Below are 21,331 nucleotides of genomic sequence, written 5' to 3' on the forward strand. Positions count from 1 at the left end.
CGTTGGGCGCCTCAGAGGGGCCGCGGGCGGAGGGTGCCCGGTGCCCGTGTGGGGTTCGCGGGCTGTCTGTTGTCCGCAGGGCGGGGGCTGTGTTTAATTCTGGTGGTGTCTCGTGCTTAGGGCAGGTGTCCTTTAGCCCGTTCTAATTTTTCGAGTTTAAATTCTCCTAGCCTGGGGTTTGCTTCCTTTTGACAAGGGAACGCGGGACTCCTCCCATAAGCACAGCCTGGCGTGAGGGGGTGCAGTGTCCTCAGCACCGCTGAAAAAGGGGGGCAGCCAGGGAGCCCTTAGGGATACTCAGTTCTGTATTTTTTTTTTTTTTTTTCCTTCCCCCTTTAGGGGGATGGGGGACCCAGGGGAGAAGGTCAGTGCCTCTCTTAGGCAATAATTTGGGGAAGAGGCCTTGAACTCCTTGCAGAAATGGCCTGAGGAAAAAGGAAGCTTAGAGAAGCGACTCCAGAGGTTGCTCAGCCAAGAGCACTTTGTGGTAAGCTGTGTCTTTTGAGATAGCTTTGGGTAACTTGCACCTAGTTAGGAGTTGAAAAAATATGTCTGCCGTTGAAATAAACTGTGATGCCCTGGTTACATACCTGTGTAGGATTAACAGTTATTCACATCCTAATGTCTTAGAGTGTCTCTATCTAAAACATGCTAATAGCCTTGAGGTTCCCTTTAAATCCCTGTACACTTCTTTCCCCATACTTTATATCTTGTATAGTATTACTAACACTACATAAATGCTTTCTGTTGCTGTTTAAGCTTACATGGATCTTGTTTACAAAAACACTATCTTAAATTATGGTTAAGATGTGGTGTTTGCTTCAGTGGCCATGTTTGTAATAAATAGTCTCTTAAAAGCACAGGGAGGAGGCTGGGTAGCATTTAGTAGTGCCAGATAAAGACCTGAGAGAGCCTGTGAATCTCAGCATGGACAAAAGGCAAAGCCAGCCTCAGGAGTTCCTTTCCTTTCCTACTCATGGTCATTGCAAGCAGGGTCGCTGAAGTGACGTTGATGTGTTTCTTTTTCCCAAGAAATAATTAAGAGATGAAGAGACCTTAGTCATTTGATGCTCAGCATTTATTCAGATTTAGGAATTAAGCAGAGAAGGGTTGAGAGTCATGCACTTTGCCACACACCAGCTTCAGTAGTGGGCGTGTGAAACAGGGACCCTGTTGTTGGTGGTCCTCCATTTTCAGCACATTGGTGACAGAAGATATGAAGGAGATGTGGGAAGCAGAAGATCATCTGGAAGCAGCAGCATCCTGCAGGAGACAGCCATGGTTATCCAGGTAGGCACCTGCAGAGCAATAGGAGAATTGCAGGTTAGAACCAAGAGCAGTTAATTGTTTTAACGTCTTAATGAATGTTTTATTTGAGCCCTTAGCAGTGTAATTGTCTTTTGAAGCCATGGCCCCAAGAGGAGGCTGTTTCTGTGTTGACGGGAGGTGGCTGGGCAGCTCCTGACAGCTGGGTATACGGCTGGTTATGGTGTGGCAAGTCCAAGTAGCATGATTCTTTCTTCTCTGTGAAGTGCTTAAGATAATGTGCAGTGCTGAAGGAAATGAAAATCACTTAAGTTCTGAAAAGTACTCTGCAGAATGATTACAGTGTAGAATGTAAAAAGTAGGCAAATGTCATGGTAGTGCTTGCTGCAGACTTCTTTTTTGTATAAAAAGATAGGTTGCTTACCTCAGGCTTGCAATCAGGAAGACCGAGCAGCCCTAAGCCTTTCCAGGAAGGGGCGAATAATGGGACGAAAAGGCCAGAAAATGGGACGTGTTCGTGGCTGTGAAAAGAAAGGCATTGTGCATCAGTGTTTCCCAGGTGAGGGCCAACCGCCTGGTTAAATCTGAATGTTACAACTGGTGAGACCCAGTAATTTAGAAACAGAAGCCTTACCGCCTCAGTGCTCTCCCCACCAGAGCTATCGCTGTCGTCTTGCTGTAGAAGAAGAAACAACTTTTTGTTAGAGCAAAACACACTTGAAAAAACACACTTCTCTTTGTGTTTTTGTTTGTTTGTTTTAAACAAAGTGCTCAGTTGTTTATTTTTAAGTGTGTCCTGTTAGAAAGCCAAGATCTGCAGAGGAAACTTGTTCTTCAGTGTCTGGAAAATGGTCAGCTGCGCGACAAAGGAATTGGGGGGGGGCCCCCACTGATGGGCTGGGAATGACCTTGCAATTTCTCTTTTGCTTTAAAGTTTGAGGAGGACTCGATCTTAAGCCAGAAGTCTGGAATGGGAGTACAGTACATGTGTTCAGCCTTGCACCAGCCATTGGTATTTCTGAGGCTCTCCCATCGGTTAAAAAACCTTGCAATTTCCAAGTGACAACATGGAGATTGCCCGCATTGGACGCCCGCCTGTTTCTTTGTTCGGTACTTACAGCGTTGGCGACAGCAAGGACCATGCTCACGACGCAGGACAGCAAGAGGAGCTTCATTTTGAGCGAGACGCCTGTGGAGCAGATGGCACAGAGTTGCAGCGCCCCAGTTCCAGCAGAAGGGAAGGCGCGGGGAGCACGCACGCACGCTGGGTTGACTGCAGCAGCTGGTCCAGGGCTGCTCCAGCTGGGCTTTGAGCATCTCCTGTGGTGGAGGCTCTGTGACCTGTCTGGGCAACCCATTCCAGCGCTTGCCCACCCTCATCGTGGACTTTCCCTTCTGTTCCCTTCCCTTCCCTACAGTTTGCAGCCATACCCAAGCAGATTTCTGTCCTGCAGGGCAGTGGGGTAAGAGCTCACCCCGGTACTACCTTTGGGTTGCATGTTGAGCGGCTGGTCAGCGGGTCAGGAGAAGTCGGCTGGCTGCGGTGATAGCGCTGCCTGGACGGCCGGCATCTATATATACGCTGCTGGGTAGTGTGCCACACATCAGGAAGCTGGAAGGTGTCATGTGTCATATCCTCATAAACCCCGCTGGCTGTTTAGTTTAATTACTTCTCACCTGATAAAGCAGCCAGATTTTGCAAATGACCTTTACATGATGTTTTTCATATAATCCTTGGGGGATCGACAGAGTTGGCAGTGGAAACATAATGTTACAAAAGGAATGGCTGTTGTCTGTTTCACTAAAGATCTTCACCTGACTATAGGGTTCTGCATTTTAGTGTTGCTGCAGGAATGCTTGTGTGGTAACAGTGCCCAGAGTACTGAAGCTGCTAACTGAGATGGAGAGTTACGCTGTCCAAAATGGATGGAGCAGCTGATCTGGGAGACCCTTTCCAGGCATGTGAAGGACAAGAAAACGATCATTAGTCAGCCTGGGTGAGATACCACACTCAATGTGAGTTGGCAATGTACCCTGGCTGTGAAAAAGACTGCTGGTGTCCTGGCCTGCACTAGGCAAAGCATTGCCAGCAGGTTGAGGGAGGCAGTTCTTCCCCTCTGTTCTGCACTGGTGAGGCCACACCTGGAGTGCTGGGTATTGATGGGTGCTCCACAGTACAAGGGAGACTTGGGGCTGCAGGGGGGAGTCTGGCGAAGGGCCTCAAAGAAGATTAAGGGCCTGCAGCACCTATGAGGAAAGGCTGAGAGAGTGGGGACAGTTCAGCTTAGAGGAGAAGGTTTGGGGGGATCCGATCCATGTCTGTAAATCCCACAAGGGAAGATGTAAAGGAGCTGGAGCTGGGCTCTTTTCAGTGGTGCCCAGTGACAGGTCAGGAGGCAATGGGCACAAAGTGAAACAGGAGGTTCCCTCTGAACATCAGGAAACACTTTTTTTTCTTTTTCCTTCTTTCTTACTGTGGGCATGACTGAGCACTGGCAAAGGTTGCCCAGAGGATTTGTGGTGTTTCTCTCCTTGAAGGTATTTGGAATCCACATGGGTGTGGTCATGGGCAGTCTACCTAGGTTGTGCTTGAGCAGATGATGTCCAGAGGTCCCTTCCAATTTAAGCCATTCTGTGATGCTGAGAGGAGAAGGACCTTGGAATTCCTGAGGAAGCAGGACTTTGTGAATTCTAGTTACTGCTGACCTGTGAGGCCAGTGTTTCCTTCTTTCTGGAGTCCTCCATGTGGCCCTGTAGGTGGGCTGAAATGATGTGGGCTGTGTGATTTCATGTCAAGTGTATTACACCTAGAGCTTTCAGAGGAGCTGGTGCAAGTACCAAACTGCAAGCTAAGGAACACCGCGTTGAAGACAGAACCATTGTTAAAGTCATGCCGCTGCCTTTTAGTTCTTGCCCTTTTCAGAAGGCTACCGATGCTGCTGTTTTTTTCCTTTGAAGTAAAACAAACACGGATTTGATTTTTGTCTTTATTTAAGTAGTTTTTTGCTGTAATTACTGCAGTTATTCTAAATCCTGAGTGCAGTGGTGGGTGTTTGAGGCCTTCTGTTGGTGCTGAGTGGGTGGTTTGAAAGTGTTGCAGCTGGAATTTATACTTTGTCATAGCAGAAAGTATAGTTATCGTTATCTTACAGGTAGGTAGAAGTACAGTTAGACGTAAAGGCTTCACAGTGAGAGTTACAGTAGATACCAATGTTCTGGACCTAGCTGCAAAAATGGAGGGACGAGATCTTCCCAGACAGCTCTTGTCTGTCTTTGATCCAGAACTGTGCTTGATCCACTGCCTTGGCCCTCCAACAGGCCATTGTGTGGGAGCTCTGCTGTTTGGTTTCCTTCTAAGAAGCAGCAGCAACAAATGTCCTTATGTGTTGTTTTCTGCAGGTGGAAGAGGGATGGAAGTGGCAATAAGATCGCTCACGCAGTTACTGGCAAAAACATCTTGCAGTTCGTAGCTATAAAGAGGAGAGACTGTGGGGAGTGGGCCATCCTGGGGGTAAGAGCAAAGCTCTGGAAGCGGTGGACATCTCTCTGGCAAGTCCATAAGCAGATAACTGGCATACATGTGGTATAATTACTTTTTGGGGATGACCTCATGATGTAGAGGGGAAGAGAAAGGTTCTATAAACAATTTGTCTTTATCCTCCCAAGCGTCAATTGATAGGCTTTCTGCTGTTCCTGCATTACAGGGCAGTACTTGTATTTAATTTTGATGGTGTCCTTTGCTTAATGCAGGTATAATTTCATCTGTTGTAGTTTTTGAAGGATGTGTCTGCTTGCTTTTTACAAATAAGTGTAGAATTTCTTACATAACCAGAGCGTGATTTGTATGGGTGTAATGTCGTAAGCACCAGTAAAAGAGTGATAGCAAGGGAGGTCTTAGGCTCCTCAGTTGTGTTTTTTTCCTCCACTCTCAGGGGATGGTGGACCCAGGGGAGAAGATCAGCGCTACTCTGAAGCGAGAATTTGGGGAAGAGGCCTTGAACTCCTTGCAGAAATCTCCTGAGGAAAAAGCAAGCTTGGAAAAGCAACTGCAGAGGCTGTTCAGCCAGGAGCACTTTGTGGTAAGCTGTGTCTTTTGAGATAGCCTTGGGGTAACTTGTACCTAGTTAGGAGTTGAAAAAATGCACTGTCATCGAAATAAGCTGTGATGCTCAGGGTTTTGTGATATAAGACAGGGAAGAGACAATTGCATACTCTGTAAGAGTGGCTGTAGGCGATTTTTAATGATGCCACCTTTTTTTGAACTTCTTGTGATTGTTCTCTGAGTAAGGTGTACAGAGGATATGTGGATGACCCTCGTAACACCGACAACGCGTGGATGGAGACGGAGGCTGTGAACTATCACGATGAAACAGGTAGGCATTGCTGCTTGTGCTTTTTGCTGTTTTTTTACTGTAGATGTTGTTTTTGTGTACGTGGGGCTGGGGTGAGCCATGAAAGTGGAAGAGAATGCAAGTTGAGTTTAATTCTTAAACTGAAAGCAATGGGTGTGAGGGTCTCCCATCTTTTGTCATGTTCATTCACAGCCAGTATTGGTTGTCGTTCCCCTTGGATTTCTTTCAGTCCTGAATTAAGGAACATAAGGGATTTGCCTGAAAATAATTTATTTTTGTGTTAGCTAGTTCCAAATCGCAGAATGTGCATTTGTTATATAGACTGAACACTAGGCCAGTCACTGTCCGGTCACTGTATTTAGCTTGAGTTGGTTTAATTTCCTATTTCAATGACTGAGTTGGAAGGCTCTTGGCTTTCGTTTCTTCACGGTCAGTACCAGTGCCTGCTTTAGGTGCATTGCCTCTGGCTGCTGGCTGGTCTTTACTGCGTTCTTGACTTTGTTGTCTTACTTGCTGTCTCTTGACACCTTTTATCTTTGTTACTCTGCCAGAGCAATTGTTGTGCTTTAGATTCCTTCTATCATTTAATTGGAATGAGCATACATTGCTAGTTCTTGCATCGATCTGTTATCCTGAATGCTCATCTTTCCCCTCTTGAGGTGAATCGGTCTGCTTTCTCTGTCTGGAAATCAGACAGACAGAAGTCATACAGTGATATTTTCACTCTTGGGTAGTTAAGAGGTAACAGTGGTGAAATTTAATATGCTGCTGGTTTTTGATTTATTAGCCCCCAGAAAAAAAATGAACAGGGTGTTCTTTTGGTCTTTGTTTCCAATATACTTTTTTTTAATAAGCATTTCTTGGCTTGGTTTTTAACAACTTCAGAGCAACTAGAAAGCCCTTCTGCATCCTTATTTAAGTACTGGTTATGTTTTTTACTTTGGTGACTTTGATAAAATAGTAATTTGGGGAGGGGAGGGGCAGGATTGCAGGCATATGTAAGTTTCAGAATTCAGTTCCTATTTTGTTGAGTACCTGAGAAAGTAAGCAATCAGATGTTAAACGTTTAATTGATGCAGAGAGATTGGCTAAACTTGCACTGTTGTAATGATTTCTGGTAACTTGTCACGCTCCTGGTGTTAACCTAGGAGTGGCCATAAAGAGTTGTAGCTGTGCCACTCAAATTTCCGAAAAAATGTTTAATTCAAGTCTGGAAAAGTTTTCTAGCACAGACTCAGTGAGCTACTTGATTGGTTTCTCTCTGAGAAATAGTTGAAGGTTGCTGCCTTTGAGGGAGCCTTGTGGAAAGGAAGAACTGGTCAGGTGTGAGAAGAGGAAGTAGGAGAAAACAGCATGTCCTAACGCTTGTTTTGTGAACAGGTGAGACAATGGATAACTTGCCTCTGGAAGCAGGTGATGATGCTGGGATGGTGAAGTGGGTTGACATCAGTGAGAAGCTCAAGCTGTATGCCAACCATAGCTACTTCATTAAGCTTGTGACTGAGAAACGGGGAGCCCACTGGCAAGAGGATCCTGATCCTGAGTGCCGTGAGTGATGTAAATGAGGAACAGACTCCCACACGAGGGGAATACCAGCTGCCCAGCCTTGAAACTGAAATGACGTCCTTTTCAGTGCTGAAGTTCAGCTGGCAAAAACTCTTCCCTGGATTAGCAAGGTTGCATTGCAAGTGATGTATAACATTGACTGTGTCAAGTGCATGCAGTGTTACAGTTGTGGGGTCATGCTCTGGCTAAATATCTGCCAGAACTTTTGGCTTCAATGAGACGTGCCGTAATGGAGGCTTTTGGAAAATATAAAATGGCTTTGTTGGATTTCTCAAGTGTAAAATGAGATTAATGTGGAGCTGTTAACTTCTTTCTTGTCTTACTTGTTTTCAGCCATTCTTCATATCTGCAGCGTTTTATGAAATAATTGGGAATTTGACTGATTGTAGTTCTGAGCTACACTTGAACTCTGTATTTTTGCACTGATTTCTTATCAGGAGAATGGATCTTTCAGGCCTGTGAGACTTGTAGGATGATAATCTGAATTAATTTCTAAGATGAATTAAAGAGCTATGTAAAAAAGCGAAGTTTCTGAGTGGTTTCTCCTTAGAAAAGTCACTGAATAAAAGTCTTATCTGAGATGAGTTTTCACCTTTAGTTACTTTCTAGTTAACACTATGGTATTCACATGAGAATGTCCTAGTGTGTCTATCTAAAAATATCACTGTTGGAGGGTATACATTGACTGGTTTTTTTGGGCAAATCACATTCGGACGTTCTTCTCTTCACACTGCACGTGGCAGTACAGCTGTTGGGGAGACAGTGCCATACGCAGGATCATTGGGATGTGTGGCCTCGAGAGTAATCTTCCAAATGTTTTGGCTGTATTTAATGCTTTAGGTCATGTGTGTAACTTTTGGTCAAGAGGCGCACGTGGGCCCTCTGAGGCATTTGTTGACAACAGGAGATGTATTGGTTGCCATTTTTTCCTGTGCTTAGTCAAGCTTAGCTGTGAAATAGTATGAGAGTATATTAGTTAACTTTCAGAGGAAAAAGTGAAGGTAAGAGCTTTTAGTTTTCCTGTCAATCCTTGCCCTACTTACTCCTATACATTTCAGTTCATCAGCAGTGTTATAAGACAACATCAGTGGTTTCTGTTGCTGTATAGACTTCCAAAGCCTTCATTTACAAAAACCACTATCATAAATTGTAGTTAAAATCTGGTGTTTTCTTCAGCAGCAATGTTTGTGATAAACAAGCCCTTAAAAGCACAGAGTGCTGGGTAGTATTTGGTAGGGCCAGATGAAGACCTGAGAGAGCCTGTGAGTCTTAGCATGGACAAAAGGCAAAGCCAGCCTCAGGAGTTCCCTTCCTTTCCTACTCATGGTCATTGCAAGCAGGGTCGCTGAAGTGACGTTGATGTGTTTCTTTTTCCCAAGAAATAATTAAGAGATGAAGAGACCTTAGTCATTTGATGCTCAGCATTTATTCAGATTTAGGAATTAAGCAGAGAAGGGTTGAGAGCCATGCACTTTGCCACACACCAGCTTCAGTAGTGGGCGTGTGAAACAGGGACCCTGTTGTTGGTGGTCCTCCATTTTCAGCACATTGGTGACAGAAGATATGAAGGAGATGTGGAAAGCAGAAGATCATCTGGAAGCAGCAGCATCCTGCAGGAGACAGCCATGGTTATCCAGGTAGGCACCTGCAGAGCAATAGGAGAATTGCAGGTTAGAACCAAGAGCAGTTAATTGTTTTAACGTCTTAATGAATGTTTTATTTGAGCCCTTAGCAGTGTAATTGTCTTTTGAAGCCATGGCCCCAGGAGGAGGCTGTTTCTGTGTTGACGGGAGGTGGCTGGGCAGCTCCTGACAGCTGGGTATACGGCTGGCTATGGTGTGGCAAGTCCAAGTAGCATGATTTTTTCTTCTCTGTGAAGTGCTTAAGATAATGTGCAGTGCTGAAGGAAATGAAAATCACTGAAAGTATCCTGCTGGATGAGATTTAAAAACTGCACAAGGGTAGTGTGTTATTTGTGGAAGTAAAAATTCTTAATGATTTTCCTGTCCTCAGCAGTTTTCTATTCAGGCCATTCTGGCAGGGGTACGGGGCCTTGGATATATTTTTTGGTAGTCGTTTGTTCCCAAGAAAGATTTCCAGCTAGACCATTTTCAGCTGGAGTACCTGATCGTAGACGATATGTTGTACAGAGCACCATTGCTTTATGCCTGTTCAAGTATCTTCATAGCTAGATCTTGATGCTTGCTTGGGCCATGAAATTTCTTGCACAATTAAAATATTAACAGTGAGAAGTAGGCAAATGTCGTGATAGAGCTGGCTGCAGATATGTTTTTGTACAGCAAGATAGGTTGCTTACCTCAGGCTCGCAATCAGGAAGACTGAGAAGCCCTGAGCCTTCTCAGGAAGGGGCGAAAAAAGGGACGAAAGGGCCGGAAAATGGGTCGTCTTCGTGGCTGTGAAAAGAAAGGCATTGTGCGTCAGTGTTTTCCAAGTGAGGGCCAACCGCCTGGTTAAATCTGAATGTTACAACTGGTGAGACCCAGTAATTTAGAAACAGAAGCCTTACCGCCTCAGTGCTCTCCCCACCAGAGCTATCGCTGTCGTCTTGCTGTAGAAGAAACAACTTTTTGTTAGAGCAAAACACACTTGAAAAAACACACTTCTCTTTGTTTTTTTGTTTGTTTGTTTTAAACAAAGTGCTCAGTTGTTTATTTTTAAGTGTATCCTGTTAGAAAGCCAAGATCTGCAGAGGAAACTTGTTCTTCAGTGTCTGGAAAATGGTCAGCTGCATGACAAAGGAATTGGGGGGGGCCCCACTGATGGGCTGGGAGTGACCTTGCAATTTCTCTTTTGCTTTAAAGTTTGAGGAGGACTTGATCTTAAGCCAGAAGTCTGGAATGGGAGTACAGTACATGTGTTCAGCCTTGCACCAGCCATTGGTATTTCTGAGGCTCTCCCATCGGTTAAAAAACCTTGCAATTTCCAAGTGACAACATGGAGATTGCCTGCATTGGACGCCCGCCTGTTTCTTTGTTCGGTACTTACAGCGTTGGCGACAGCAAGGACCATGCTCACGACGCAGGACAGCAAGAGGAGCTTCATTTTGAGCGAGACGCCTGTGGAGCAGATGGCACAGAGTTGCAGCGCCCCAGTTCCAGCAGAAGGGAAGGCGCGGGGAGCACGCACGCAGGCTGGGTTGACTGCAGCAGCTGGCCCAAGGCTGCTCCAGCTGGGCTTTGAGCATCTCCTGTGGTGGAGGCTCTGTGACCTGTCTGGGCAACCCATTCCAGCGCTTGCCCACCCTCATCGTGGACTTTCCCTTCTGTTCCCTTCCCTTCCCTGCAGTTTGCAGCCATACCCAAGCAGATTTCTGTCCTGCAGGGCAGTGGGGTAAGAGCTCGCCCCGGTACTACCTTTGGGTTGCATGTTGAGCGGCTGGTCAGCGGGTCAGGAGAAGTCGGCTGGCTGCGGTGATAGCGCTGCCTGGACGGCCGGCATCTATATATACGCTGCTGGGTAGTGTGCCACACATCAGGAAGCTGGAAGGTGTCATGCGTCATATTCTCATAAACCCCGCTGGCTGTTTAGTTTAATTACTTCTCACCTGATAAAGCAGCCAGATTTTGCAAATGACCTTTATATGATGTTTTTCATATAATCCTTGGGGGATCGACAGAGTTGGCAGTGGAAACATATGTTACAAAAGGAATGGCTGTTGTCTGTTTCACTAAAGATCTTCACCTGACTATAGGGTTCTGCATTTTAGTGTTGCTGCAGGAATGCTTGTGTGGTAACAGTGCCCAGAGTACTGAAGCTGCTAACTGAGATGGAGAGTTACGCTGTCCAAAATGGATGGAGCAGCTGATCTGGGAGACCCTTTCCAGGCATGTGAAGGACAAGAAAATGATCATTAGTCAGCCTGGGTGAGATACCACACTCAATGTGAGTTGGCAATGTGCCCTGGCTGTGAAAAAGACTGCTGGTGTCCTGGCCTGCACTAGGCAAAGCATTGCCAGCAGGTTGAGGGAGGCAGTTCTTCCCCTCTGTTCTGCACTGGTGAGGCCACACCTGGAGTGCTGGGTATTGATGGGTGCTCCACAGTACAAGGGAGACTTGGGGCTGCAGGGGGGAGTCTGGCGAAGGGCCTCAAAGAAGATTAAGGGCCTGCAGCACCTATGAGGAAAGGCTGAGAGAGTGGGGACAGTTCAGCTTAGAGGAGAAGGTTTGGGGGGATCTGATCCATGCCTGTAAATCCCACAAGGGAAGATGTAAAGGAGCTGGAGCTGGGCTCTTTTCAGTGGTGCCCAGTGACAGGTCAGGAGGCAATGGGCACAAAGTGAAACAGGAGGTTCCCTCTGAACATCAGGAAATGCATTTTTTTCTTTTTCCTTCTTTCTTATTGTGGGCATGACTGAGCACTGGCAAAGGTTGCCCAGAGGATTTGTGGTGTTTCTCTCCTTGAAGGTATTTGGAATCCACATGGGTGTGGTCGTGGGCAGCCTACCTAGGTTGTGCTTGAGCAGATGATGTCCAGAGGTCCCTTCCAATTTAAGCCACTCTGTGATGTTGAGAGGAGAAGGACCTTGGAATTCCTGAGGAAGCAGGACTTTGTGAATTCTAGTTACTGCTGACCTGTGAGGCCAGTGTTTCCTTCTTTCTGGAGTCCTCCATGTGGCCCTGCAGGTGGGCTGAAATGAGACTGAAGGCAAGAACCTCTGGTATCAGTACAGCACAGGGAGTTGGAAAAGGAGATTCAGATTGTCAGGTAAGTGAAAAGGAAGAAGGCTGCTTGTCTTCAGCAGCTGTATCTTGGTGGCTTGTTAATGTTGGAGCAGAGGCGGTCAACTCTACGTGTGGAGGGAACCCACCTAACTGAGCAGTTTCCCTAAGTTGCAGAGAAGAGTTTTATGATTGGGTTCCACTCAGTGGAAACCAGCTGGAGGTTGTTTTGCTGATTTGTGCTGTTTGTGGAGTATTTTTGATCTTTAGCCTAACAAAGTACAGCTATTATTCAATGTGGACTGGAGGTTATATATACATCCTGAACTCGTATCTACCTGAATGGACCTGTGTAAGAACATTTAGCCGTATCTGCTTTTACCGTCTCACTTAACATTGACCTGATGTTTTCACTGGAATAGAAGGAAAGTCAATAAATGTGATATTTTTACTCTGGTTCATCTTTTAAGCAACTGCAGAGTTAAGATTGTTCCCACTAAAACCCTCGCACAATGAGTGTGTTCATAAGGGCCGGGGGGGATGTATCTCTAAGGAGGGTGCCAGATGCTGGGTAGGCATGAGACTTCACTGATGATACTTCCTTGTAGAGAGGATAAATACTTATGACTAATTTTAACTTAGACTCATCAAAACCAAGTGGAAGCAATCGAGTCCACAGAGGGTCACAACCTTTCTTTTACCGACTTCATAAGTTAACTGTAGTGTTATTGTTACTGGTTAACACACTGGCAGGTGAAACAAGTGGTCATTTATGGTCCTTATTCTTACTGGTGTTTATGATTTGTAGGTTAACGATCAACTGCAACTCCCCCCCCCCCCCAGCAGAGGACAGGAGCTGAGCTGAGCTGAATATCTCACTGGTGTAGCACTCTGGGAGAGCAGCATCCCTCCATGTGAACGCCAGCAGGTGCTCCTCCTCTGTGCCCCACAGTGGGAACGTGGAAGCAGTGGCATCACGGAGACCTCTGGAGCAGGTGGGATGCTGGCTCCTTCACATGCCAGGCACTTCAGATCTCCATGGCTGTACTGGTCTTGGGGTCTAGTCGTCTGCCCCACGTAGCTTGGGTGGTTTAAGGGCCTTTCTTTCCCGTATGTCCTGATGAATTCTGGTTTGCTGCATCTTTTCCTACCGTTTGGCTGGAGCGCAGCACTGCTGGGTTAGCCTGCGGAGAACAGGACAGTCCCTTGTGTGTTGTCCTGTCCTAAAAAGGGCAACGAACTCACCTGGATCGCTCTAAGTGGGCTGACTCATGGCTGTAGAAAGAGCAAGTAAGCAATAGGCTGCGGGCAGGCAGAAGAAAAGGCTGTCAAAAGTTCCTCGTCCTGAGAGATGTCAAGTCCCAGAGAAAGGCTCTTTATCAAAAGGAATTAGCAGACTGTGTGTGCTGTTTGTACATCTAATATGGGTTTATGTGTACAAGCTGCTGGGTAATGGTGCACGTGGTAACAGGTCAGGCTTACAGGGAAACTGTCAGCGAGTTGGGTTTTGTTGGGCAGCCGCCCTTAGCTTATGAAAGACGTTCCTGTGTCGAGCATCCTGTTGGCTTTTTTGTTGTCTTGCAAAGCATCAGGCTGGAGCTGGGCTGGCTCACGAGTGAAGGAGTAGGAGGCAGGTGGAGTGGTGCATCCTGAGCCGCCCCAACGGCATTTTGGGCTGCCGTTCATTGTTTGCTGGGAGGGTGCTGTGGTTCAGGTGGAGGGGGGCGTGGGGCCTGCCTTTGTAGGACGTAGTATTACTTCCTACTATTACTATAACATAGTAATTGTAGAAAATGGAAGAAATTCAACTGTGAATCACTTGAGTTCCTTCACCCACCTCAAACAATGTAACTGCTTAGTCTTGTTTGAAAGAGATTGTTTTTTTCTTTTACTTTTCAGTTTGAAATTTGGATATATTTGAATCGTGTTTATAACTGTACACAAGGATTTTTTCCCTAGTCTGGGAAAATAAATATCTCCCTAAACATCTGCCCTCGAACTAGTATTGGCTTACAGCTAAAATGAGTTGTTAGAGGTTTTGTTGCTGTACCTTGGCTCCACAGTTGCTCATACTTTCAGTGGGAGAAGATATTTGATGCCAGTGGGGATGCTCAGAGCTAGATGCTGGTTTTCTCCTGGAACTTTTTCCTCTTCCCAATTAACATGTTTGGTGGTTCAGCCAGGCTCTGATTTCACAGCTCAGCAGTGCTGCCGCCTTCCTGGCATGGGCCTCCAGCTGGGGCTGGGGCTGAGGCAGGGGAGTGCCAGCTCCAAGAGGTGGCCAAGGCGGAAGCAGAGCATGACAGCAGAGTCCCCACCAGGCTCGTAAGTGCCCTAAGCTGGCATGCAAGACTCCTCTGCTTGAGTGTGGGGCTTTGCTGGAAGCGGCTATATGAAGTTTGATGGCATAGGCTTCCACCAGGTACCCCGAACAACCAGATTTTGGGGTAAGCTTGAGCTGTATTGACTCTGGTGGCCAGGAAGAGAACTGAGGAGGCCAGGAGAACATTGGTATGGAGAGCAAGGATTACACTGGAAGCCACCCACATGTAGCCGTGCCTAATGCAGCAGTGTGTGTGGAAGTCCCATAGACTTCTACTTCAGTTCACCCCTGGCATCTCAATGAGGAGCTTCCAGGTTTAGCATCTCCTTGATTTTTATTTAAAGACAAGAGTGCCTGCTAGTGTGAGGACAATAAGTCCATATCTTCTTTTTTTTCAGTGCAACTTTTTCTACCTTTGGTTGAAATAAGTTGCATTCTCAAGTGAGCACGAAATGCAGGAGGGCACCCGGTAACTGGCCAAGAAATACTGTGCTTGTTTCAGAGGAAGCTGGTTGGAAAGAGCCTGGGGATTACCGATAAGCCATGTGGGAAATGACACCGGCAGAGGGCGCGTTACTTGACGCTGCTGTGCCTTAAACGCACCTCTAGGACATGGTTATGGCTGAACTGCTGCGAGGCAACTTTTGGGTAAAGAACTGTATTTATTCTGTACAAGTGGTGCTGATGTTGCTCATGCATAAAGCGACAATCAACACATTCAGGTAACACTTGATTAAAAGGTTGTGTTCTTTCAAGTACTCACTACAAAAGCACATAAAATGGAGTGTGTGTTACAGGATTTTTAAATTTAAATGATTCATTGAGATGAAGCAGACCACCCGTATGAATTTCTTCCCACAAGATCACTTTGCTCAGTGATGAGTCCAGATTAACATAAATATACTCAGGCAATCCCTGTGTTGCCCAAAAACGGGCTTTGCTGCATTTCCTGGCTGCCTCGGTGCATGCGGGAAGCAGGGAAGGAGCTAGCGATGTCACAATGCACAGCTAAAACAGCCCTTCTCACTTGCAGAGCTGCATCTCTGCTCTGGTAACACTCCATGTTATGCAGGTGTGTTCCTGCTGCAGGTGTGGGATAAGCCTCTAGGTGTGAAGGGCAGTGGTGGCCTGGAGGAAGTACCTGTCTTGCTTCTGCTCTGAATCAAAACCGCTGCGCTACACATGGTCCATGTTCTGTTTTCACTCGTGTCATGGGGAAACGACAAACGACTTGTTGTTCACTGTTTGCTCCAGTGTCCAACAATTGCATCAAACTTAACATCTGTCAGCTTTTTCAGAACTCTTGAGACACGTTCTGGAAGCAACCTGAAAGATAAAATCGTGAGATGAAATCTAGGATAAGAACTTGGGTCACAGGAAAAGTGGCAGCACAGGTGGGACAAGAGCTGGTCTGGGTGCAGAATGTGTGCTCGCCTCAGACAGAGACCAAAACTGAAACTGGGGAGTAGTTCCCAAGGATATGTAGCCCTTGAAATTCTTTGGCTAGCTTTGATTCTGATCCCTTCACCACCTTCCTCCTTTGATGACAACTCCAAGGACAGGTATCCCCTGGGCAGGATGTTGGTTGCAGCATTGCTGCTGCATCCAGGAAGGTTTAACACCAAACGTAGGCATGTGCATTAAAAATAAGGTGAGAATTGCCTTTGCCTTCTTTGCTTTCAAAACCTCATCTGGTTGACTGAGGAATTTGGGGAAAACAGAAGAATCTTTACAGCCTCTCATAAACAGGAGGTTTTGGTTAGAGCCAAGTTGTCTTCTCACAAACGAGTTATTACCAAGGGTTTCTTGAGGGACTGTAGGAGCTAACTGACATGGCAATTTAGTTGTTCTGATGTGCCTTCTAGGCTTCGAACCTGAGCTCTGGTGAAAATGTCCCAGCAGAGCAACTACAACTTGGTAAAGAAGCCTGAGAGGACAAATTGTGCTTCTCATGGCCAGGAGAAGCAGCAGAGTCCTTCTCAAGCACCCTTCCCAGCCCCTGTGGCCTAGACCTTCCGGTGCTGACATGAAGAAGTGAAGGCTAAAATGCAGCAGTTCCTCAGCTGCTTCTGGAGCTTGTGGCTGCTGGTTCAGAGAACCTGTGAAGCTGTTCTTGGCAAGCCCATGAGAAATCCTGTCTGTGAAGGAAGAGAGATCCCTCAGTCTCCCTTTGCCTCCTTACCAGCCTGTGGAGCAGTCGAGTTCCCCACTCAGCAGCTCTCTGCAAACAGTGGGTTGTAATGACCTATGACAGGACTCAACAAAATGCTTTTATTTCTCCTATTGTCATTAGGAATAATCACCACGTAATTCCTTAGCCTTGACATGTGGTGTAAGATGCTTGAGGTAATTCAGTCAGGGAAAAAAATGTCTCCTGCAGACTGATGCACATTTTCAAGTGGCTATAGACATACTGAAGTCAAATAAGAAATGAATTTAATGACCTAGTATATTGGTTAAAGATATTAAAGATGGTAGAAAATAAATGGAACTGGATTGAATGTAGACTTTGGGTGTCTAGCCATCATTCAGGGGTATTTATTTCAATGATATCAACTGAAAGTTTTCCTACTGTGAAAGCAAAAGACACTTATTCCAATGGTAAAACTTGAATTAGATGGTTCAAGTGTGATGCTTCTACACTCACGCAGTTGTGTTGAATATTTCCCCCCCCCCCTTTTTTTTAATGCCACTTACATGTCAGAAAGTAAAGCAATGCTCAGCTGTGGTGGAACAAAAACCATTTTCTTGTTAGTCAGTATTCCTTCCATCATTTCTTTCACAACTTCATCAACTTCCAAAATCCTTCCAAGCCTAAAATGAAAGGAAAGCATAAATTTAAGAATGATATAGGTAAAACATGGGAGAGTTGAATGTGAAGTAGGATACTTTGACTGCAGGCAAAGTCAGGTAATTCAAATGCAGGTCTTGTGGTTGAAGTGATGTTGCAGATAGAGATTTATATTCAGCCAATTTTATTTACCCTTTGATATACAGGTTGGAAGCAAGTCCTAAAGCAGGGGTAAATACATCTAAATGCAAAGAAAGGCAGGCTGAGATGTGGCTTTTATCAAAACATTACCTTGTACGGGGGTTTTTGACAAATCCAGTGTTCATAAAAACTGGGCAGACACACGTTGTTTTTATTCCATCCTTTCCCAGGGTAGATAGTTCCTCGGTTAGAGCTTTATGAAATCCAACTGCAGCAAACTTGCTTGAACTGGACGGAAAAAATGTCACAAATGAGAAGATGGGAATGCTATTTCCAACGTGATGTAAATAGAAAGGGGCTGAAAGAACACCCAATACTGACTAGCAGGGGAAGACGTGTAATCCATCCCTAAGAGATAGGGCAGGAACTAATGCTGGCTTTTACTGTCTCACAGTGTAGCACAGAAATAGATAGTGCTGCCAGGGGAGGGCATAGTGAGATGTGAAGTGGGTGACTCTGAAAATCTTAGGTTACTACTGAGCAGGCAGATAAATGCTAGGAAACTATAGTGTGTGAATCCATACAGCTGACTTAGAATGTTTTAAGCTGAATTCTTCTGAAGAATTTTCTGAAGTGTGCAAAATTAAGAACAAATGGGATTATAGGTATGGGCAACAATCCTACTGCTTCTTGTATCACGTGGAGCATGTTGTGACGTTGAAGCACGAGATTTGAAACAAAGGACTTAAGCAATTTAGCGCAACTGAAGTTTGTGGAGGCCAGGAGTATAAAACAGAACCAAGCAGAAACAAATCAAATGAGCAATATCAAATAAGTTTAACAGTGTAATACAGCTAAAAGTCCTGGCTCAGGTGTTCTTACATGGCCAACAGTGACTCCCCATGAAGGAACATACCCAGGGAAAGATGCTTCTGCTGGGAAACACTATTGTAGAGGGCTAGGTCAGATGCAGTATGACATTATGCCAGACAACAGTATTTCTGCAATTTTGTGCATGCGTTTCCAGTGCCTCTGTTAAACTTGGGCAGTACTTTGGCCTCTCAGCAGTGTCATGTTCCTTACAGCACTCAGTATTACTGTATCTTTTATCTTCTCAAAAGATTACAGTAGTTTTACAGTCAAAACCTTGTTTTATCTGATGATGGCAGAAGCGTTTCTATCCACTGCAGTCACTGCCACAAATGCTAGAAATGCAAAAAGCTGCTTAGTAAGGATTTTCTCATTAACACCACACCAACTCACAGGAGTGCTACATTCTAAGGAGGAGAAGGGAAGGAAGATACCTTTTTTTTTAACAAAGCAAAATCTGGATTAGGTATGGAGAGAAAAAAGTAAGAAGATTTCATTAGTTGATTGGTCACATCATTAATCCTTTACTGAATCACCTCAATCAGAGCTAATAATGAAATTAGTGGGTACCTCTGTGGGTCCTTATTTGACGGGTGTTGTGTTTTTTTTCTCCTTAGCATTGCTCTTTGGAAGTAGCTTATTCAGTGGGATGTTTATTTCGGTTACTCCGTGTGTGCTGGTGGAGAAGACACAATTAAAAACAAGAAATGAAGAGAGCTGATTTGGAAGTCACTTACCAATAAGCCACCATGAAAGAGGTTACAAAATGACCTGCTGCAGAAGCCACTGTAACAATGTGACCGCGGTTGTTGTCCATCATTGCTGGCAGAAAAGCTCTGGTTGTCTGGAAAGGGTTTTAGAATAAGAAGAGGTGGGGCATGTGGAGGAGGAAACAAACAATAACTTCTTAGGAGTCTTCAACGCTGGCCCCAATTATGTGCAATAAAGTTACTCAGTTATGTGCAGTTAAGTGACTAAGCCTACCCCTAGTGCTGGGGTTGCATGGCACCAAGCTCCTGAGAACCACAGAGACACCCAGTCTCCTTTTAGCTGGGACAATTTGCATCCCAGTTTCCAAAAGGAGCCTTTCAGCAAAGCCAGGGATTGACAGAAGCTGATGTTCACATTGCTCCTGGCCTAGTTTTTAGGTTTCACTTGTCAGTAGCCACGCTGCCGGTATCTCTCAGCACACCAATCTGTAGCACACCTTTTAGTCCCCTGCAAGCAGAAATTGTTTACTGACCACTCTGTTTTCCCTGCTGAAAGCTGTCCCTGTCCCCGGAGAGGGGAAAGGCAAGGCCTAGCTCTGATAGGGCCCAGCCATGTCACCTCCATGCAGAGAGAAGTTCTGGAGGGGTATAAGGAAGGTGATACACACAGGCAAAGGCTCCAGGATGGGCTTGAGACAGTGCCAGGAGCCCAGAACAGAGTCAGCAATGCAGGCAGGTACAAAATGCCCCGGGGTAGAGACCTGGAGCCCTGCTGGGCTGACAGGAGCACTTGGGAAGAGGCTGGCCCTGCTGCCTGCTCTCAGGGCTTTGCTACAAAAAAACATTTTGCATTTTTGAGCCATGCATCTCCTGCCTGCAGGGTCTCGGTGCCTGGCTGAGGGTGCCCTCACCTCCTCAATAACACTCACACCACCACAGAGGGACGAACGCGCTAGCGGCCCTTACCCAGATGTGGGCGAGAATGTTGACCTCAAACATTTTCTCAATCTGGTGGTCCTGGGTCGAGAGCAAGTCGGCAGCCGTGATCACACCAGCATTGTTCACGAGGATGGAGACATCGCCAATGTCCTTCTTCACCTTTTTGGCAAAAAGAACATGCAGCCACGTGTCATTTGTTATCACAATAGTGCAAGGTTATGAGCAGCAATTAATTTAATTTTTACAACTCTTTCTTTCAGGGAGAAGAAAATCATGCTGTGTTTCCTGATCCAGTAGGAAGTGTGCAGTATCCTGGAAGCTGATTTAGATGTGATGTTTTTACACATGCCAGTTTTTATAGAATCTTCACCCACAGAAAAATATGCTCTGCAGTCATAGCTGGCTCTGTAGACATACTGAATGTTCTGGACCACCTGAACCTTACTTTCTACAATAGTCTTTCAAATTTCCACAGTGGTGTCTGCCTGTTTCTCAGCAAGCTAAAAGGAAGACGTTCCTTCATGGGTCTAAAGCCTAAAGTGGGGGCTCGCAGGGACAGAAGCCCACAAAGGAGGATGAGCTGGGCTGTGATACCCAAAGGGCCGCTTTCCTCTCTGTACATACAGAAACAAAAAAGCTGCAATTTTAAGACTTGCACGCCGTGAGTGGAATACCTCGGGTGCAGTTTTCCAGCCCTTCCTGACACCCAAGCCCATCTGGCTAAGCTTTCGCTCGTGCACCTGCTCCCCTACCTTCTCCGCAGCGCCGTAGATTTCCTCCCTTTTGCTGCAGTCCACCACGAAGGTGTGGACGGTGGCTCCCAGCCTTTCGCACTCCGCAGCCGTCTCCCTGAGGCCGTGCTGGGAGAGGAAGGAAAGGAGCGGACGTTATGTGCCACTGTACCGCGCCCACATGTTGCCCGGGGGGAGGACCTCGAGAAGAGAGCACCTTTGGAGAAGATTTTTTTAATATATTTTTAAACCAGTGGAGTGGAGAAGCATCTGACGAAGATGGCTGTCTTTTATGTTAGAGAAATGTCTATCCTTTACCCTGAAACCAGATCCGCAGGGGCATGCTTTCCGATCTTACATCATCACCTTAGCTGCCAAAAGCTTTGGGCTCAAGCGTCTCCCTTGGCAACGCGATGCAGCGCCTGCCCGGCCGGCATCCCCGTGCGTGTCCCGGCGCTGCTGCTGCTGGCAACGGCTGCCCGTTCCCCCCTTCGTGCCCGTTACACCGTGCCTCAGCGACCCCCCAACCGCTCCCCCCCACCTCACGGCCCGTTACCGTGTCGACGTCCCACAGCACCAGGCGGCTCTGGCGCCGGGCGAACTCGAGGGCCGTGGCTCTGCCCAGCCCGCGGCCGGCCCCCGTCAGCAGCACCAGCTCCCCGCCGACGGCCTTCCTGCGGGCGGGCAGCAGCAGCCGCACCGCCGCCTCGGCGTACGCGTAGAGCAGCGTGCCCAGGAACAGCGCCAGCTCCCGCACCGCGCCCATCCCGCCGCACGCAGCGCCCCCAGCGCACGCAGGAACCGCAGCGCCCCCAGCGCACGCAGCGCCCCCAGCGCACGCAGCGCCCCCAGCGCACGCAGCGCCCCCAGCGCACGCAGCGCCCCCAGCGCACGCAGCGCCCCCAGCGCACGCAGCGCCCCCAGCGCCCACCGCCAGGGGCCGCTGGCCGCGCACTGAGGGA

The 21,331-nt window shown here is 46.8% G+C and overlaps 2 protein-coding genes and 3 long non-coding RNA genes across 7 annotated transcripts; 2 read left to right on the forward strand and 3 right to left on the reverse strand.

Moving 5' to 3' along the window:
• The first annotated feature begins 8 nt into the window (after nt 1–8).
• On the forward strand, nt 9–7,720 carry LOC310898599 (ADP-ribose pyrophosphatase, mitochondrial-like). Of its 3 annotated transcripts, XM_083833899.1 has the most exons (8): nt 19–487; nt 1,198–1,290; nt 1,678–1,825; nt 2,387–2,729; nt 4,666–4,777; nt 5,199–5,345; nt 5,555–5,639; nt 6,999–7,720. In XM_083833899.1, the coding sequence occupies exons 2-8, from the start codon at nt 1,279–1,281 to the stop codon at nt 7,172–7,174; spliced, it is 1,023 nt and encodes a 340-aa protein (XP_083690025.1). In that variant the 5' UTR covers nt 19–487; nt 1,198–1,278; the 3' UTR covers nt 7,175–7,720. The 3 variants fall into 3 exon arrangements, with proteins under 3 accessions (XP_083690026.1, XP_083690025.1, XP_083690027.1); XM_083833900.1 differs by lacking the exons at nt 1,678–1,825; nt 2,387–2,729 and having other exon boundaries at nt 9–487; nt 1,087–1,290; nt 6,999–7,715; XM_083833901.1 differs by lacking the exons at nt 1,678–1,825; nt 2,387–2,729 and having other exon boundaries at nt 54–487; nt 6,999–7,715.
• Nucleotides 1,064–3,168, reverse strand: LOC310898610. Its single transcript, XR_014583488.1, has 5 exons — nt 2,753–3,168; nt 2,385–2,455; nt 1,901–1,942; nt 1,691–1,787; nt 1,064–1,298 (listed from the first exon to the last, which is right to left on the reverse strand). It is a non-coding gene; the product is annotated as an uncharacterized lncRNA (long non-coding RNA).
• An 874-nt stretch (nt 7,721–8,594) lies between the features above and the next one.
• LOC310898607 lies at nt 8,595–10,896 on the reverse strand. Its single transcript, XR_014583482.1, has 5 exons — nt 10,559–10,896; nt 10,191–10,261; nt 9,712–9,753; nt 9,502–9,598; nt 8,595–8,829 (listed from the first exon to the last, which is right to left on the reverse strand). It is a non-coding gene; the product is annotated as an uncharacterized lncRNA (long non-coding RNA).
• Nucleotides 10,271–20,384, forward strand: LOC310898614. Its single transcript, XR_014583495.1, has 3 exons — nt 10,271–10,535; nt 10,912–12,859; nt 19,899–20,384. It is a non-coding gene; the product is annotated as an uncharacterized lncRNA (long non-coding RNA).
• LOC310898601 (17-beta-hydroxysteroid dehydrogenase 13-like) lies at nt 14,830–21,293 on the reverse strand. Its single transcript, XM_083833903.1, has 7 exons — nt 20,926–21,293; nt 20,391–20,498; nt 19,666–19,797; nt 18,727–18,833; nt 17,270–17,407; nt 16,885–17,001; nt 14,830–15,513 (listed from the first exon to the last, which is right to left on the reverse strand). The coding sequence occupies exons 1-7, from the start codon at nt 21,133–21,135 to the stop codon at nt 15,426–15,428; spliced, it is 900 nt and encodes a 299-aa protein (XP_083690029.1). The 5' UTR covers nt 21,136–21,293; the 3' UTR covers nt 14,830–15,425.
• Nucleotides 21,294–21,331: the final 38 nt, after the last annotated feature.

The sequence above is a fragment of the Anser anser genome (genome assembly GCF_964211835.1).
Source record: "Anser anser genome assembly, chromosome: 4".
NCBI classification, from domain to species: domain Eukaryota; kingdom Metazoa; phylum Chordata; class Aves; order Anseriformes; family Anatidae; genus Anser; species Anser anser.

What these genes read in the sequence shown, in the direction of transcription:
- LOC310898601 (XM_083833903.1), bottom strand. Translation starts at nt 21,135, where the DNA reads ATGGGCGCGGTGCGGGAGCTGGCGCTGTTCCTGGGCACGCTGCTCTAC. An exon ending in TCTTTCATGGTGGCTTATTG is followed by an intron (nt 17,408 to 18,726) that starts GTAAGTGACTTC and finishes TTTTCCGTCCAG; the next exon opens with TTCAAGCAAGTTTGCTGCAG. An exon ending in ATTGCTTTACTTTCTGACAT is followed by an intron (nt 15,514 to 16,884) that starts GTAAGTGGCATT and finishes TTTATCTTTCAG; the next exon opens with GTTGCTTCCAGAACGTGTCT.
- LOC310898599 (XM_083833899.1), top strand. An exon ending in TCAGCCAGGAGCACTTTGTG is followed by an intron (nt 5,346 to 5,554) that starts GTAAGCTGTGTC and finishes TCTCTGAGTAAG; the next exon opens with GTGTACAGAGGATATGTGGA. An exon ending in GAACTATCACGATGAAACAG is followed by an intron (nt 5,640 to 6,998) that starts GTAGGCATTGCT and finishes TTTTGTGAACAG; the next exon opens with GTGAGACAATGGATAACTTG.